Source organism: Ursus maritimus, unplaced genomic scaffold, assembly GCF_017311325.1.
Source record: "Ursus maritimus isolate PB19 unplaced genomic scaffold, ASM1731132v1 scaffold_35, whole genome shotgun sequence".
NCBI classification, from domain to species: domain Eukaryota; kingdom Metazoa; phylum Chordata; class Mammalia; order Carnivora; family Ursidae; genus Ursus; species Ursus maritimus.
In genome coordinates this window covers 18,013,826-18,030,372 of record NW_024426119.1, presented here as the reverse complement: position 1 = coordinate 18,030,372, position 16,547 = coordinate 18,013,826, and the positions used below count along the sequence as shown (strand labels likewise).

At 38.2% G+C, this 16,547-nt stretch overlaps 1 protein-coding gene across 1 annotated transcript in view; it reads right to left on the bottom strand.

Annotated features, from left to right (window-relative positions):
• RFX7 (regulatory factor X7) overlaps positions 1–16,111 on the bottom strand; it is a 130,283-nt gene extending 114,172 nt beyond the window's left edge. Inside the window, exon 1 of the mRNA XM_008706007.2 lies at positions 15,501–16,111. Coding sequence (XP_008704229.1) covers positions 15,501–15,661 — 161 coding nt within the window. The 5' untranslated portion in view covers positions 15,662–16,111. The remainder of the gene's footprint in view (positions 1–15,500) is intronic.
• Positions 16,112–16,547: the final 436 nt, after the last annotated feature.

Sequence of the window (16,547 nt, the reverse complement as noted above, 5' to 3'; positions counted from 1 at the left end):
AGATCAGGCACAACCTTCCATGAGTGCTCACGGGAAATGGTGCCACGCATGTGCAAAACTTCTGGGGCCAGCATCCACCACACGAGACCCACTCAGTGAGCTCCCTTCTTGTTGTGCAAGAGATGGCGATGTCCATGTAGCACCAAGGAGAGTCTGTGTCACACAGAGCAATGGTAGGCAGGTTAACGTAAGACGTCTCCGTGAGAGGCTGGTGGTCAGCCCTGGGAATCAGTAACCACCAGAAGTCTCAGCTCACAGAAGGCTGCCTGGATCTGGTTAGTGAAGGTTCCAGGAGTGAAGTGGACAGCAACACGAGTGGCTCCAGGGGCAGGAGCACACTTCGGCACAGCTAACTGGCCAGTATTCCCAGAGAGGACACTGATATCAGCTGGGTTTTCAATGGCAACGATGGCACGAGCTGCCTGCAGAAGCTTCTCCCAGGTTCTTTTCAGATTTATGATGTAGATGCCATCATTTTGCCTTTTGTAGATGTACTGTTCCATTTGGAAGTCAAGGTTGTTGCCACCTAAGTGGGTTCCTGCTGCAAGGAATTTGAGGACATCTTCTTCATTTGTAGGCTATCAAAGGCTCTGGACATCTTGAAAGTTTCCCTTGAAGTTATGAGGGGAACCCAGAACAACACTGTTTGGATCCCTCCCTGGGTAGAGCAGTTGTTTTGGTTTTCTAATCTACTCTAACAGTCTCTTTTAATTGGTATATTTTGAACATGCACACTTGAAGTGATTATTGGTATAGCTGGATTAATATGTACCCTATTTTAACTATTTACTATTCCTTGCCTTTTTTTTTTCTATTTCTGCCTTCTCTGGTTTTATTTGAACATCTTATATGATTCTATTTTCTCTACACTTTTAGCTATCAATTACACTTCCTTTTAAAATCTTTTTAGTGGTTACCGTAGAGTTTGCAACATACTTATGACTAATCCAAGTCCACTTTCAAAACAACACTAAACCACTTCAGTTACTATAAGCACTTTTTAAGAGTATTCCCAATTCCTCCCTCCTGTCCCTTATAACTTCACTGTCATTAATTTCACTTATCCATAAGCTAGAATCATCAAATACATTATTTTGAACAAACTATTATCTGTCAGATTAATTAAATATAAGAAAAATAAAAGATATTATCTTCATTTACTCCTTTTCACTCCTTTCGGTAGATTTAAGTTTCTGACCTACATTATTTTCTCTCTCTTTGAAGAACTTCTAACATCTCTTATAAAGCAGGTCTACTAGTCACAAATTTCCTCAATTTTTGTTAGTCTGAGAAAGTTTTTATTTCTCCTTCACTTCTGAAAGATAATTTTGCTAGATGTAGAATTCTAGGTTGGTGGTTTTCTTCTTTCAACTCTAAATACTTTACTCTCTCCTTCCTTGCTTGGTTTCTGAAGAGAAGACTGATACAATTCTTATCCTTGTCCTCAATAGGAGAGGTGGTTATTTCCCCATGGCTTTTTTCAAGATTTTATCTTTGTCTTTAATTTTCTGCAGATTGGACATAATATACATAGGGGTAGATCTTTTTGTTGCTATTTATCCTGCTTGGTATCTCTGAGCTTCCTGGATCTGTAGTTTGGGGTCTTTGATTTTGGAAAATTCCCACCTATCATACTTCAAATACTTCTGGTTCCTTTCTCTCTTCCTCTTCTGACATCCCAGTTATGCATACGTTACAACTTTTCTAACTGTTCCACAGTTCTTGGATACTCTGTTCCATCTTTTTCACTTTTCTTCTCTTTGCATTTTAGTTGTGAAAGTTTCTATTGATACATCTTCATGCTCACTGATTCTTTCCTCAGTACGGCCAGTCTACTAATGGGCCCAATAAAGGCATTTTTCATTCCTGTTAAAGTGTTTTTGATTTCTAGCATTTCCTTTGGATTATTTCTTAGAGTGTCCATCTCTCTGCTTACATTAATTACGCACCCATTCTTACATGATGTCTACTTTTTCCATTAGAGCCCTTAGCATATTAATCATAATTTTAAATCTGCAGTATGATAATTCCAAAATCTATGTCACATCTGAGTCTGGTTCTTATGCTTCCTTTACCTCTTCAGATTGTGGGGTTTTTTGTCTGTAAGCATGCCTTGTAAACTTTTGTTGAAAGCCAGATATAATGTTGGGCAAAAGGAACTGAGGTAGACAGGCCATGTGAGTTTTATGTTTGTCGACTAGGATCTGGGCTGTGTTTATTGTTTGCTGTAGCTTGGTGTCCAAGGCTAAAATTTTCTCTAATGTCCTTGTTTTTGTTTCCCATGTTCTCCTTGGAAATTCCTAGAGACTCTTTAAATAAGGTGTGAGGCTTACACTTGTTTTAAAAGCCCTACTGGTACGGTGGTGAAGTTGGGAGAGAGATTCTATTGTCCTATGATTAGGTCTCAGTCTTTTAGGGAGCCTGTGTTGGGTATTTCCCTTCCTCCAGGTCAGGTAGGCTTTGGCAGAGCCCCTGTTGGTTAGGCTCTGGTAAAATACTTTCCCTTGAAACAGGCTTTGTTAAAGAGAACAGAGAGTTCTGGGTATATTTCAAAACGATTATTTTTCTCCTCCTCCCTCCTTGGCCCTACCTGCAAACTCCCCACCCCTTGAAATCCTCCCTCACTATGCAGGCAGTAAAAAATTTTTTCTCTAATCCTCACAGGGAGAACCTGGTAGGGCTCCTGGAGGTAAGACTCAGGAAAGTGAGCCTCAAGACTCAGCCTCCTTGGTTTTCAACTCTCAAGCTAGCCCACCCCGAGCCTCCAGCAGTGAATTCATTAATTAAGCTTAAAGTGCTCCTACCTACAGCGGTTTCAGCTGTGGGGCTTCTACTCCTAAGCTTCTGCCACCTATAAACTTTGATTCTTTTATCTGCCTATCTCCAGTTTTCCAGGTGGCAGTTTGCCCTGAGACCTCAATTCTCTTGACGCATCTAAGAAGAAATGTTGATTCTCAGTTTGTTCAGCTTTTTTTCTTGTTGGGATGACAAAGTAAGGACTTCCAAGCACTTTATGTGTCACACCAGAAACAGTAAGTCAATATACTTTATCATTATCATAAGGGTTAGGTAAGTCTATCCCTGGAATATAACTCTTACTTGTTTGCATTCTAATATGCCTTACACATAATCCTGGGGTTACCTAAAGGAGAATTATAAGACAATTAGTATCAAGCAGGTGACTGTCATCCACTGTTTGTCAATAAAAGGGAGTGAAGATTGAGAATCATTACTGTATTCTTCAAGTAGTTTGGTATATATAGGTCCACAAACTGCTGCTCTGAGGCCAAATCCTGCCAGTAATGGAACAAATTCATTCATTCATTCATTCATATATATATACATACATATAAACATATATATATGTATGTATATATATATATATATATGGTCTGTGGCTACTTTCTTGATAACAATGGCAGAATAAAGTAGTTGCAACAGAGACCCTATATCCTATAAAGACAAGAGTATTTACCAGCTAGCCCTTCAAAGTAGAAGCTTGCTGGCTCTGGGTTATACAGCCCATACTTTCTTGTACATGTGACCTCTGGTATTTTGTGTGCGTGTGTGTCTGTCTGTCTGTCTTTTAATTGCTGACCAGGGCTGAGTACAATGATGACTGTGTACTATCTCTAATTTTTATTTATCAATTCATCCATCAATTCATTTAGTATACAATTGCCGAGATTAAAGAATTCAGTTTAATGAAAATCTTTTGCAACACAGTGTAAATAATGCTGTAACAATTACATTCGAATACTAGAAAATTAAAATAAAGGAGTTATTAACTCTACCTGGGGTACTCAAGGGTTGAGAATACTCAAAAAAATTTTTTTTTAAAGATTTTATTTATTTATTTGACAGAGATAGAGACAGCCAGCGAGAGAGGGAACACAAGCAGGGGGAGTGGGAGAGGAAGAAGCAGGCTCATAGTGGAGGAGCCCGATGTGGGGCTCGATCCCATAACGCCGGGATCACGCCCTGAGCCGAAGGCAGACGCTTAACTGCTGTGCCACCCAGGTGCCCCGAGAATACTCAGATTTTGCGACAGAGGACTGTGGCTTACTATTGTTTAGTAGAAGATATATTCTCTAAGGGTCTTTTAAAAACCAGTTGTTGTAACTCTCTGAAAGAAAGAATATCAGACTAAAAAAAAAAGAAAAAAACCACAAAAAGTCTCTTTGTCAGATAAACAGAAAGGTCCAACAGACTGTCACCTATTCTATGAATCTGAAACACTTTGGGCCTTAAGAATTGCTTTCCTATTTTATTCATTCCCTTGTTACTTCCTCAATCAATCCACCTCCCTCAGTTGGTTATTTACCCTAACTCACAGATTTCCTTTGCTATCTTCTGGCTTTGGCCATGACTCAACAAGTTAACTTAGCCTTGGGTCTTGGCTCCTAAAATAAGCAGGTCAAACCCTCCACCAGAACCAAACTTTAAAGAAGCTATCTCCAGGTCAATGTTAAGGGGTTCTTCAAAATTCCAACTTTATCTCTTGGGAACTAGGCTGGAATGCAGATTAGCCCACAAATGCTAACTAAATACTACTGTATACTCATTCATAAAAGGTTACTAAGCTATGTAGCAGTCATTTGTCCAGTATTTTTAAAACGGGGGACACAGTGGCTCTCACTTGGGACATAGTTATTTTTTATTCTAGATATAGAGTAATAAACATTTGATTAGTAGTACTGAAACGCTAAATAAATGATTACTTCAGTTTCACTGATGCAATTTTTAAAAAAAAAAAATCAGTTGCTGTAAGCCCTCCATTCTGTAAAATGCAGCATGAATTTAATAACTTATTTGGGGAGAAAATTACCACATCAAATAAATCAAATACAGAACCATTAATATGTAGAAAAAAAATCAACTGTCTCTAAGAATGCAGTAGACAAAAAATAGTATTCACTAGTACTTACTGCTAGATGAGAAACAGAAAGATGCAAAAGGTGTTGCCCCTAGCTTCGAAGAACTTGTTGATTATTAGAAAAGCATAGGACAGAAATTAAAGTGATTAAGTGCTTAATTGTAAAACATCACTCTACAGTTTGAGGTCAAGAAAAGGCCAGTGTGGACTACAGTAGCTAAAGGATGTTTTATAGTATAATGATTTGAACTATGACTTCAAAAATGATTAAGTAGGATTTGGATACAGGCGAGTAGAGATTCCAGGAAAGATATAAAGCAGGAATAAAAGGAGAACCATAAAATATAAGGCAGACACTGAAGTGCTTGCCTGACGGGAGTTCAACACTGATGAACAGAAAGAAATCGGGTTGGACTGATTGTATGGGGCTAGATTATACAGGCCTTTGAAACCTGACAGAAATCTTTAGATAACAATATGGTAGGCAAAGTGAAATTATTATAGGTTATTTGAAGAAGACTACATGGAAAAGGATGTTTTTGAAGCAATGCTGGCAGCAATAAACAGCATAGTTCAGTGAGGGGAAAAGGCCAGGGACAGAGAGCAACTATACTGCCACTGTAATAATCCAGGAAGGAATGAGATGGTAAAGCACTGAACTATGGTCCTGGCAGCGGAAATATAGGGAGTAGAAGACAGGGAAAATTAAGTGACACTGCAAGCTTGGCAACTTTTTAAAATATTGGGCACAGGGATAAGAGAGAAAAATCCAATATGAAACCAATGTTGCTAGCCTGATGGAATGAAGGAACAGGTGCTCTCTACTACCCAAAGGAGTAGATTAGCTAGAAATGAAAGCCAACTGAGGTAGCAAGGCTTGATGGCATAGAAGGATTACTGTGAAAACGTCAAGTTTACAATGACAGTGGTAGCTACCTGTACTCTAGCAAATGAATCAGTAGATGTGATTACAGTTGTCTGGTCAGCCCATGTATTTCTGACTTTGGTGAAGAAGTGAACAGAGAAAAAAAATGGATGGCTGAGAAATAAGTGTCTCGATATTCAAAATTAAAGCGCATCTAGAGGAAAGCAGCAGGAAAAATAAGATGCTAATCAGAAATAAGATCCATGGAAACAAGGATCTTGCATCTTTGCCCATGGAATCCCCAATGCCCGGCAGAGTAGCTGACACAAAGGCGGCTCTCAGAAAGGAACGAATGAGAATTCCCAAACTGCAAAGGAGTCACGGTAACAAGAAGCGCTGAAGACATAATGAAAGATACAGACTGAAAAAAGGCCACTGCGTTGGCAAGAAGAACAGGAAGCCAGACTGCAAGAGTCAAAAAGGACAAGAGCAGAGAAGATCTAGCAGAGTGGGGGTGGTGAGCTGATGGACAGATGGCAGCTAAAAGGAAGAGCAGCAGGGTAGACAAAGGATTATTTTACTTGTTTGGATTTTTCTAAACTAAAAATAATGCCTGCTCATTCAAGATAATTTTGAGACAATAATAAAGGGGGGGAAGCATACATTTTGTTCCACCACCTAAGTGCAAAACCAGTTAATGTTTTTAAAATGTATGTTCACTTATTCCACCATACGTTATGAGTGGGCTTATATATCACACAACAGCATAATAAATGAGGGACTGGAGGGGAGGGAAACGGGTAAGCAAAATAGTAAACTCAGGGGTGAGATAAGCTAGCAATGGTTACCATGTTTCTTAAATCTTTTCTTAGTGGCCAAAAAAAAGCACTTTTCTGCTTTATTTTTTATTATCGAATAAGGATTTTTGCATTGTTAACTGTTTATATTATTATTCTTATAAAATGAGTATTTACATTCTTCATTCACTTACCTAATGACTTTTTTTCTTAGACTATGAATGAGCTCTTTAGGTCACTGAAAGATCAACTCTTTGTTTTACTGCAAAAACTTTTCTCCAAGGTTGTTTGCTGCTGCTTTAAGGAAGTCATAAGCATGTATAAAGTCACAGGAAAAGCAGCCTGTGGAAAAGAACAGTTTGATGATGCTGACAGAAAGGATATGTATTAGAACAAATTCCCTAAATATATGGAAAGGGATGAATCCAAAGGGGAAAACAAATTTCATCCTATAATGGGAAAGTACACAGATACAGATGCTAAAACATAGGAGCCAAAATATTGGCTAAGTGAGGTATATGAGGAACCCCACATATAGTAATATTCTAATCCTCTTCATGAAGTGGCCATTATTCAAAGAGAGTCCACTCAGGGTACATAGTCCTCTTCTAAAACTAACAGAGCAGTTTCTGGTTCTCTGCCCCAGTTCTCAACATGCCCATCCTCTTCTTCTCTATTATTACTTTATATTCTTTCTTCTATCTTTGCATTTTGATGAGAGAATTGTGGTTGGTGGAAACCCCACTCCCCAATCAAGCAAATTTTGACCTAAGCTATTTTCCCCTAATTATTCTCATTACTGGCAAGGCTTCCTGTCACCAACAACTGTGAATCTAATTCCTGCTAGTGGGAATAAAGATTTCCCAGTAAGCATACGAGTAAGTGTATTTGGATCAACAGCCCATCTCTTGATTTTTGTTAAGGTCACCAGCCTGAATTTTGCCAATAAGCGTATTATACCCTACTGAATCCCTCTCTAACTCTATTTTTTAGTATCGATTATACCATACTATCACTGCATTTAACAAAATCTTACTTTTGTTAAATTCTACAGATGATGCATGCAACTACTATACACGGGGTGAATGTTTTAAACGCAGAGTAGTGTTTATTACTTTTTAATTCTATGCCTGTATATACTAGACATTAAAATAAAGGTATAGGGAATTCAGTTTTCCCTGACCACTTGATTCTGTAAATTCAGGATTAGTTCTTGACCTTCTCACTTCTTTGAAACTTGTATGTACAGAATTTGGCCAAATACTGCTTGTAAATATCTCCTGCTTCAGAAAAAGGGATCATGCATGTAATAATCTGACAGTTACATTTTAGATCACAGATTGCTTATGTACATATGCAATTAATAGATCAAATAACTGCAATCAAATTAGCGAAGTGATTCACTTAAATTAACTGAAGCATCTTGTTCAAATACATTTTCCCAGGCTCTCAGAAGCACCAACTTTACTTCAAGGAAGATGTCACTATAATGACACTCTTATCCAATTAAATCTTTAAAATTTCATACCTACTGCAAAAACAATGGCAAGTACTTAGCCACCCCACATAAATAAAATATTTTACTGTCATATTGTAAATTACTTATTATGCAGTGACTGCTTTGTTTCAGGTATATTCAGTCTCTGAATTTCTACGAACTTCACATATTAAAAAATGAGAATGTTTCACTTAAATTCAGTACAAATTAAATAAAATGGGCTCATCTCAGGTAAGGCCAGCCTAAATCACTGAAAAAAGTTAATTTACACAACCCAGATCATTGTTTTTCGAGAGTTGAGAAAAATTTCATGGAAACAGTAGCACATGAACTGAATCTTAAAGTTAAACCCTTGTATCATCAGGAAAAAAAGAAAGGTTTTTTAAAGTAGTGGGTAAAGAGACCAGCACAGGCATAAGCAGAGAAACAAGATAATAAAAGCAAAGAAAATGGGTTAGTGCAAACTGCAGTAGTCACTTAATGCAGTACAAGGTGATCAAAGTAGGAAAGCCACAGAAAAATTAAAAAAATAGAAGTACAGAAAGAAAAATACAAACCCAAGTGCTCTCGATGCTTGGTTTGTATCTTTAAATGAGACCTCATAAATTGAAACACCATAGCCCTAGGGACTCATACCCTGCAAGATACCAATAAGTTCACGTCTACCCCCATGCCCTTGGTAGGTATCACTAATCAATCAGATTTAGCATGTAAATTCATATCAACTTGTTAATCCTGTGTTGGAATGAATGTAAAAGTACCTTTGCTATCTGAACCCTTACCATCTAAACTCAGGCTATGAATGGGTTCAGGTAAAAAAAAAAAAAATTTTTTTTTTTTTTTTTTTAAAGATAAGGCTATTTGGAGGAGCTGGGATTTCACACCATATGGACTCTTGCCTTCCAAAATTCCAAGACATAACAGATTGGAATCTGTTACTCTGACCTCTCACTCTCTGAATTCAGAAACCAAACAGACTCAAATAGCAAGGAATATCTTTATGTTTTCAGTTTGTTCTTAGATACAAGGAATATAAAACCTCACCTCTCACACAACTTTTCATAATATATATAGGAGCTATTGTAATAGATGTCTGATAATGATATGCATAATTAACCAAACCTAGTTGTTTTCTATTTCCTCTTCTAAATAGGAGATATTATAGTCCATAAACAGAGGAAAATAAAAGTCTCAAGAAAAAAAAATTAAATCATGTTTTAAAGTTTCTATTCATTTGGTTAAGGGTTAACCATCTTAATCTCATAGTCAGCAATTGAGTGCATTAAGGCCTCAGAGCTTATTGTTCCTTATTCATTATCCTGCCCAGGACAGAAAGATCCTTCCTCCTTTTGGTCCATGCTGCTCATCTTAACCTGAACTCCTAGAACCTTCAATAAAGCAGAAGAGAAAGCAACTAAATACACAGAGTCTGCTGGAAAAAGAAGCACTGGGTAAGACTGGTCTAGTTTGGTCAGAGATATGGAATCACCATCTTACTGTCTTGTTCTTTATAGGTATAAAGAACTGTCACAATTACACATTTAAAAAGTCTACCCTAGATGAAGAGGAAAAGTTGTGAGGCTCAACCCAAAACTACATTATTCTGAAAAGAAAATACACCTTTCTTATTCACATAACCAAATTGACAACATAACATCCACTACTGCCTTAAAATATAACATTATTACAAAATTTCCTATTTTGAAAAAAGTTCCTATGTGAAGTGCTTATAAGTATGGAGAACCTCTTTAGAGGCAAAACAAAACAAAACAAGCACACAAATAGTCCCCCTAGTGCAATCTCTCAGCTAGTAAACTTCCCAACAAGGACTGCTGCATAGACTTACATATTTTTGCATAATCAACAACGGCTCTTAGAACACTTTAAATGTAATACATGTTCAATAAATATTTGCAGACTGAATCTCATATAACAGAACTCTTGCACAAGGTAACAAGAAGTGAATAACACCTTCAGATAGTCCTCCTGGGCTAACACCCAAGGAAACACTGACAAATCCTAACAATTCGTCCTTTGAAAATGTTCTGTTGACTGCCTATGATTAGTTAATTCTGTTAGTCTTTCACTGTGCTTATGGTATGTTTTATTATTGCTGTCAATATTAATTTAGTAACAGAGTCATAGAAAGTTAAGCTAAAGGAACTTACTTGCAAGGTCATCTAGTATACACCTTTCATTTTACAGACAAGGAAACGAAGGTCTACTTTTCTCACAATTAACACTTTTCCCTGGTTCCCTAACTGAATAAAAGAGTTTTATTGCACTTTTTTGCTAGGTTAATATTGTAAGGCTAACATTACAAGTGAATGGGCATTCCGCAAATGCCAGTCTCTAGCATAGTATTTTGTATATAGCAGGTACTCAGGTGAGTACTTACACACTGTTCTTGCTTAGTGTTCAAATATGAGTAAATGACAATGCTCATTTTAATTATTTTCATTTGTACAATTTTAGTGTGCAACATTGTTTTTCTAACATAAAAAGTGATGTGACACAAGTTTTTTCCTCAAAGCATTCTTTCACAACAGATAAAACACTTCTGTCTTTTCCATGACTGTGAAACTCATTTCCCCTAGTAATACCAAAAACTAATAGTGAGATAGAAACCAAATCATTTTTGCACATAACATTCAAGACACCTCCCAGTGGGGAGAGCAAATTGGTAAATTATTTATACACACACACACACACATCCATTACCTAAGAGCTAAACATTAGGCCAGAAAAATCCAGGGGCTATAATTGCTTAACGTGCCTTCCTGGTCAAGAGGGAAGACAATTTCGTTAGTTTCAAATCATAAAGGAGAGCAAGGAACTGCCTTCTTTCTGGAATCACAAACACTCAGTGTTGGGATGCAACCATCACAGCCGGCCTCAATATAGACAAACAAAAGCACTCTTGGTGTGCTTGGTATGGAAGACAGGCTAAACGCAGGGCAAGCAGCATGTTCAAACAACTAATCAAAAATATATAAAAGCTAGCTAATGTACTCGTCAGTCTCTAATTTTAAAGCAAAATGAAGATCAGGGACTTATGGTTAAAGCAAACTGTAAAGTTATAAGCTTTACAGTAAATGTTTCCAACTGCAGGAGAAGGAACAATAACTTTTTTCTCAGACAGAGCTAATAAATGCCCTGACCCAGAACCAAGGACAAAAATGGAACTGCTAAGTTCTAGTATATGGGACAGAATCAGGTCTAATACGGTATCACTATGTAAACCTTTTGGATCATCGTCCTTTGCTCATTGTAACTAATAAATTAGAAAGTAAAACAAAATTGCTGAATTTGGGTTTAAATTAGAATTTAGAAAACATCCAAATGGTCCACATATATAATTCCACTTTATTTATAATTTTAAGTCTAAAATGTATGAGACTGGGAAGTCTGTATGACTTACAGGACTTAATAAAGACAGGGAACTCTGGCTCCAGAAGTTTCCAGGGACTGATAATGAATGAGAGGAATCCTAGGTTTCCTGTCATTTAATTTATCTGTTTCCAAAAAGTGGGTAGAACAATGACACATCTTACACGACTGTTTAAGAAATGGTTTGTACAATCTTACAAATAAAAGCTTATATAAATAAAAATAACAATTGATAACTAATTCTTTTAAGAATCCCTGAATTCGTTTGTTGAGTAAATACAGTATTAGAACATTTTCTACAATAAAACATCAAGATTTCTTTTGAATTTCTAGGTAAAGGTTTGTTGTTTACGTTACAGCCTAATTGCAAATATGTTAATCACTCCCAGCCATGAAAGCATGATCATTCTTATAACTAATTACAAAAAAGACAGAAGAGATATCAAATGTAAAATTTTCTATCCTATGTTTTTCCATAGCAATTTTATTTTACCAGGGTTTCAAATGAAACTGCTTTAAAACGGAAAAGAAAGAACTTAGTATATATACATATATGCAAACTAAATACAAATTAACTTTTTTCTCTTTTAAACAATGAAGATACTGGGAGATAAGAGGAAAGAAAAACTTGCTGTGGTATTCTTTTCTTAAGTAACCAAACAGGGGTGCACAGTTAAGTTCAAGAGGTTTGCATGGGGGTTAGCTGTGGCTGTTTTAGGTTGAAAGTACAGATTCTCATTTAGAAAAAAAGACATAGGTTACTAGTTTTCCTTTTTTATTGAAAAGTTCATATTAGAATTCTACTGCTTAGAAAAGATAAACAACATTTTCACAACATATTCAGTATTAAAACACATCTCTGCAAATAAATCTCCTTTCAAAGTACTAATTGATTAGGACCTTGTCTCTGGAGTGGGGATGAGGAAGGTCAAGAATAGTGCAGGCTTGCTAACTTGGACTTAAGTTGATGATATTCATAAATATATTACACAAATATTACAATACTATCAATTTGGCAGTATCTTTATTTTCTAGAACTACCTTAAAAATTATAAATTATATTTCCAATTCTTATGAAATAATAGTTTCTGGTCTCATTAGATACCATGATTTCAACTTTGAACACTTATCTTTTTTTTTCCAAAGTCTCATTTAATGCTTGAAATTATAATGGACATACTTTTATCAAATAGCATTTTAGTTTAATAAACAGAATAAATTAATTATGAACTGAAATAATAAATAACTCATTGTCCAGCTAAAGACCAGCCTCACATACTATAAGTGTGTTTGTTGAATAGGAAGACAAGTACAGACTTGTTTGTGATCTGCAAGTTTAATAATTTAGAAACTATGATCGACCTAAATGCAAAACCCATTTGATAATTTTTAAATGCCACATTTTGGATTAACGTAATTTTAAATTCTCATTAGTAATGATACCAAAGGTTGATGTAGAAAGGAGTACAAAACTGATCTCTCAGGGCATTATCAAGTTATAAAATAAACAATAAAAAGATACTGTTCCCTCACAAAATGTGAAATGAGATACCCAAAGAACTGTAATCTTATCTATTAAAAATTATTTTAATTTAGCATATATACACTAGTTCATAGGAGGTGGTGGTGAAGGTGCTTTCACTTTTTAGTGTCTTTATTTTATATAGTCACTTGATGAATAATGTAAATCCAGTCTTGTAGAGCAGGGGATATGAGTCTATATATATATATATATATATGTTTACGATCCACTAATGTTGTTTATTCCAAAGTTCTTTTTTTTTTTTTTTAAAGATTTTATTTATTTATTTGACAGAGATAGAGACAGCCAGCGAGAGAGGGAACACAAGCAGGGGGAGCGGGAGAGGAAGAAGCAGGCTCCCAGCGGAGGAGCCTGATGTGGGGCTCGATCCCATAACGCCGGGATCACGCCCTGAGCCGAAGGCAGACGCTTAACCGCTGTGCCACCCAGGCGCCCCTGTTTATTCCAAAGTTCTAAACACAATATAAAGAAATCATTTTTGCAAATAAATTTCTATACTTGAAAAATAAACACTAGTAAGTGTGCCATTACAATTTCAAAATAAAGATATAAAATTATATATTTGGGGATTAAGGTGTTCGTTGCCTGTTATTTTTTCTGAGTAAGTAGCAAAAAATGAAGCGCACTCTACTTCAGGATAAGTTTTTCCTCACATTAGAGTTAGTGCAGTTAAGCTGTACTGAATGTGTAAATATAAATTATCAATAAAAAGAATAATTAAATCACATGATTTACCAAAAAGAACACTCCACTATCATTATTAGTCAGTCAGCTGGCTATACAATTTACTCCTATGTTAAAAAATATAAAGTGGAGTTTCCTTTCCCCTATTGTTCTCATAATACATTAAAATATACATTACTAATTCAACTTTTAAAATGTGCCTTTTAAAAGATTTGGATGTCCCTTACCTTAAATGTAAAAACCAAGGTGTTTAATGCAATTCAGTGATGACTTCAGAGACACTAAGTTACATCAAGTTAATAGGGGGGGAAATAAACCCCACTGATTTCTGGAAACCTTGATGGTAAGCAGAAGATTAACCATCTCTCCCTTTAAATAACAGCTTTTAAAAGGGTGTGAGGATATCCATTAAAGAAAAAAGGCTTCTCTCTCTTTCTCTGTTTCACACACACACAGAAGACAATCTTACCTATCTGACCTATTCAAGTTGCCAAAACATGACTACTGATTATCAAAGTCAAAAATATTCTCCTTTAAAATATTGAAACTGATCTTAAAATTAAAACTGAAAGCAAGATACTCAGCTGCCAATTACTGTGTAGTACGAAACTATTAAAGCCTGCACTGACCTACTTCATATTAGCATCATGACAATACGGATGTATTCCAAGAAATAATAAAAATTACTGTATAACAAACCTTAATTTTGTATTTAAAAACTGTCACTGTTTTGAAATGTCTAAATACTGCAATGCCAGTTGTTTTTATGATGCATTTATTTTTAAATTGCAATGAAAGTAAGGAGTTTTGATATTTTAGTAGTCCTATTCAACGATGGACATGCAAGATTGCATTTTTAAAATCAGAGCTTGTCCTACACCACATTCAATTCTATTTTAAAATTTCTATTAAAAGCAATCTCTTAGACCAAATTCCAAATATTGCTTTCCATTTTTAAAACAGCACTACATTTTAAAAAATGTCAGTTAATGAAGAATCTTACAGAAATAATGCAAGTTCATGTTCAAAGAATATTTACAATGGCTCTAACAGAAGACAGACTTAACTCAGTGTATTTAATTATTAAAAGACTGCCACCAGTCTTTCAGAGTTTAACCTAATGCTGAAATATTGTAAATTCTCATACAAGAAAGTACAGAAATAGCAAAGGATATCTCATCTATGGTTTCTAAAAAGACAAGAAACAGCAAGACATTTTAAATTAAAACATGTTTTTAAATTAAAAAAATCACTTTACAGTGTAAACTACCACCTCAAAATACCTTATACTAAAGAAGCCCTTTCTTTCTTCACAATCGTGCAAATAAACTCCCTGGAAAGGAAATTTAATCTCATAATAAAGAAGGCAAAAACATCCAGAAATAGCAACTAAACCAACGGAAAGGAAGAGACACATTAGGTTTTGTGCTGCATGTTAATATTCTTACGCACAATGTCTGTTTGGTGAAAATTCACAATACACTTCTTCCTCCCTGTATGCTTGCAAAAAGGAGTAAACACATTTCTCATTCCTCAGTCCCAAATTCATGCCACCATCATGCAATATGACTTAATTTCTACCCACATTCGTCTTACACATAAGTGAAAAACACATATAACTTGTTTATCTACACTCACAATTGAGGGGGTAAAGGCATTTTTGGCTATGGAGACCAGAGGCTGATGCAAAGTCCCCACACCTCCAGAGGTCCTATAAATATGCACCCGACTCTGGATACCCACATTCAATGAATGCATCCGCCTCCTCCTCCGCCCGCCGCCCCCCACCCCCTTTGCAGCAGAAATGTGCCTGGCTTTTTTACCCCAGCGATGGAGGATCCTCTTACCAGATGGAGTTCTTGATCTTGTGTTGCAGCGCGCTGGCCTCTGTCCCTGGCAGCCCAGGCACAAGGGCTGGCAGAGCCACCCCCGAGTTGGGGGCGCTGGGGGGAAGCTGCTGATGGGCATCAGGCTGCTGTGGTGGCGGCTGTTGTTGTTCCTCTGCCATCGCTGCTGGAGGGGTGGGAGGGAGGGAGGGAAGATGGGGGCGCGGGGAAGGGTGAGGGAAGAGACGGGGAGGGGAGGACGAAGGGGGAGAGGAGGAGGAGGGGGGGAAGGGAAGAGGAGGAGGAGGAGGAAGGAAGCTGAATAAGCTAGGCCTTTACCCCAGGGCTCGAGTGAGTCGCTTTCGCCTGCCGCCTGGGGGACATCACCGGGGAGACCGAGCGGCTCCTCACGGCAGGGAGGCTTCACCGCGGGAGAGGCATGGCGGCGCCCCTCAGCCCCCCGCCGCCGCCGCCGCCGCCTCCTCCCGTCAGCGGCCGGGGCTGGGGGGGGGGGATGAGGAGGGGACGTCTGAAGACGAGGTGGGGGGGCAAGGCTCCCCCAAATTCAAGAACGGCTGCTCAGGGACTCCGCGGCCTGGCCTTCCTTTCTTGCCGCCCGGGGCTTTCTACTCCGGGGGCCCGCGCTGCTGCAGCCCCAGGCTCGGCTCCACGCCACTCCCCACGCCGCTGCCGCCGCCGCTCGCTCCCGGCCCCGCCGCCACCGCGGCCGCCGCTGCCCCGCCAGCCCGGGAGGCAGCCTAGTGCGCGCAGCCGCACTGCGGCCCGGCGCAGACGGCAAAACACCTACCGCTCCGCCGGGGGAGGGGGGGCGTGGACCAGCGTGTGCGGGTTACGGGCGCGGGCGCGGGCGCGGGGGGCCGGGAGGGGGGCGCACGGGTGCGCAGGGCGGGCGCGGGCGAGCTCGGCCCGGAACGCGCGCCGCCGGGGCCGAGGAGGGGACTGGCCAAGCTGGTGGAGGAGAGCAGGAAAACGTGGGGGAGGTGCTGGCGAGAGAAAGAGAACTTGCGTGAGGAGAAGGAGGAGGAGAAACCAAATATAATATTTGGC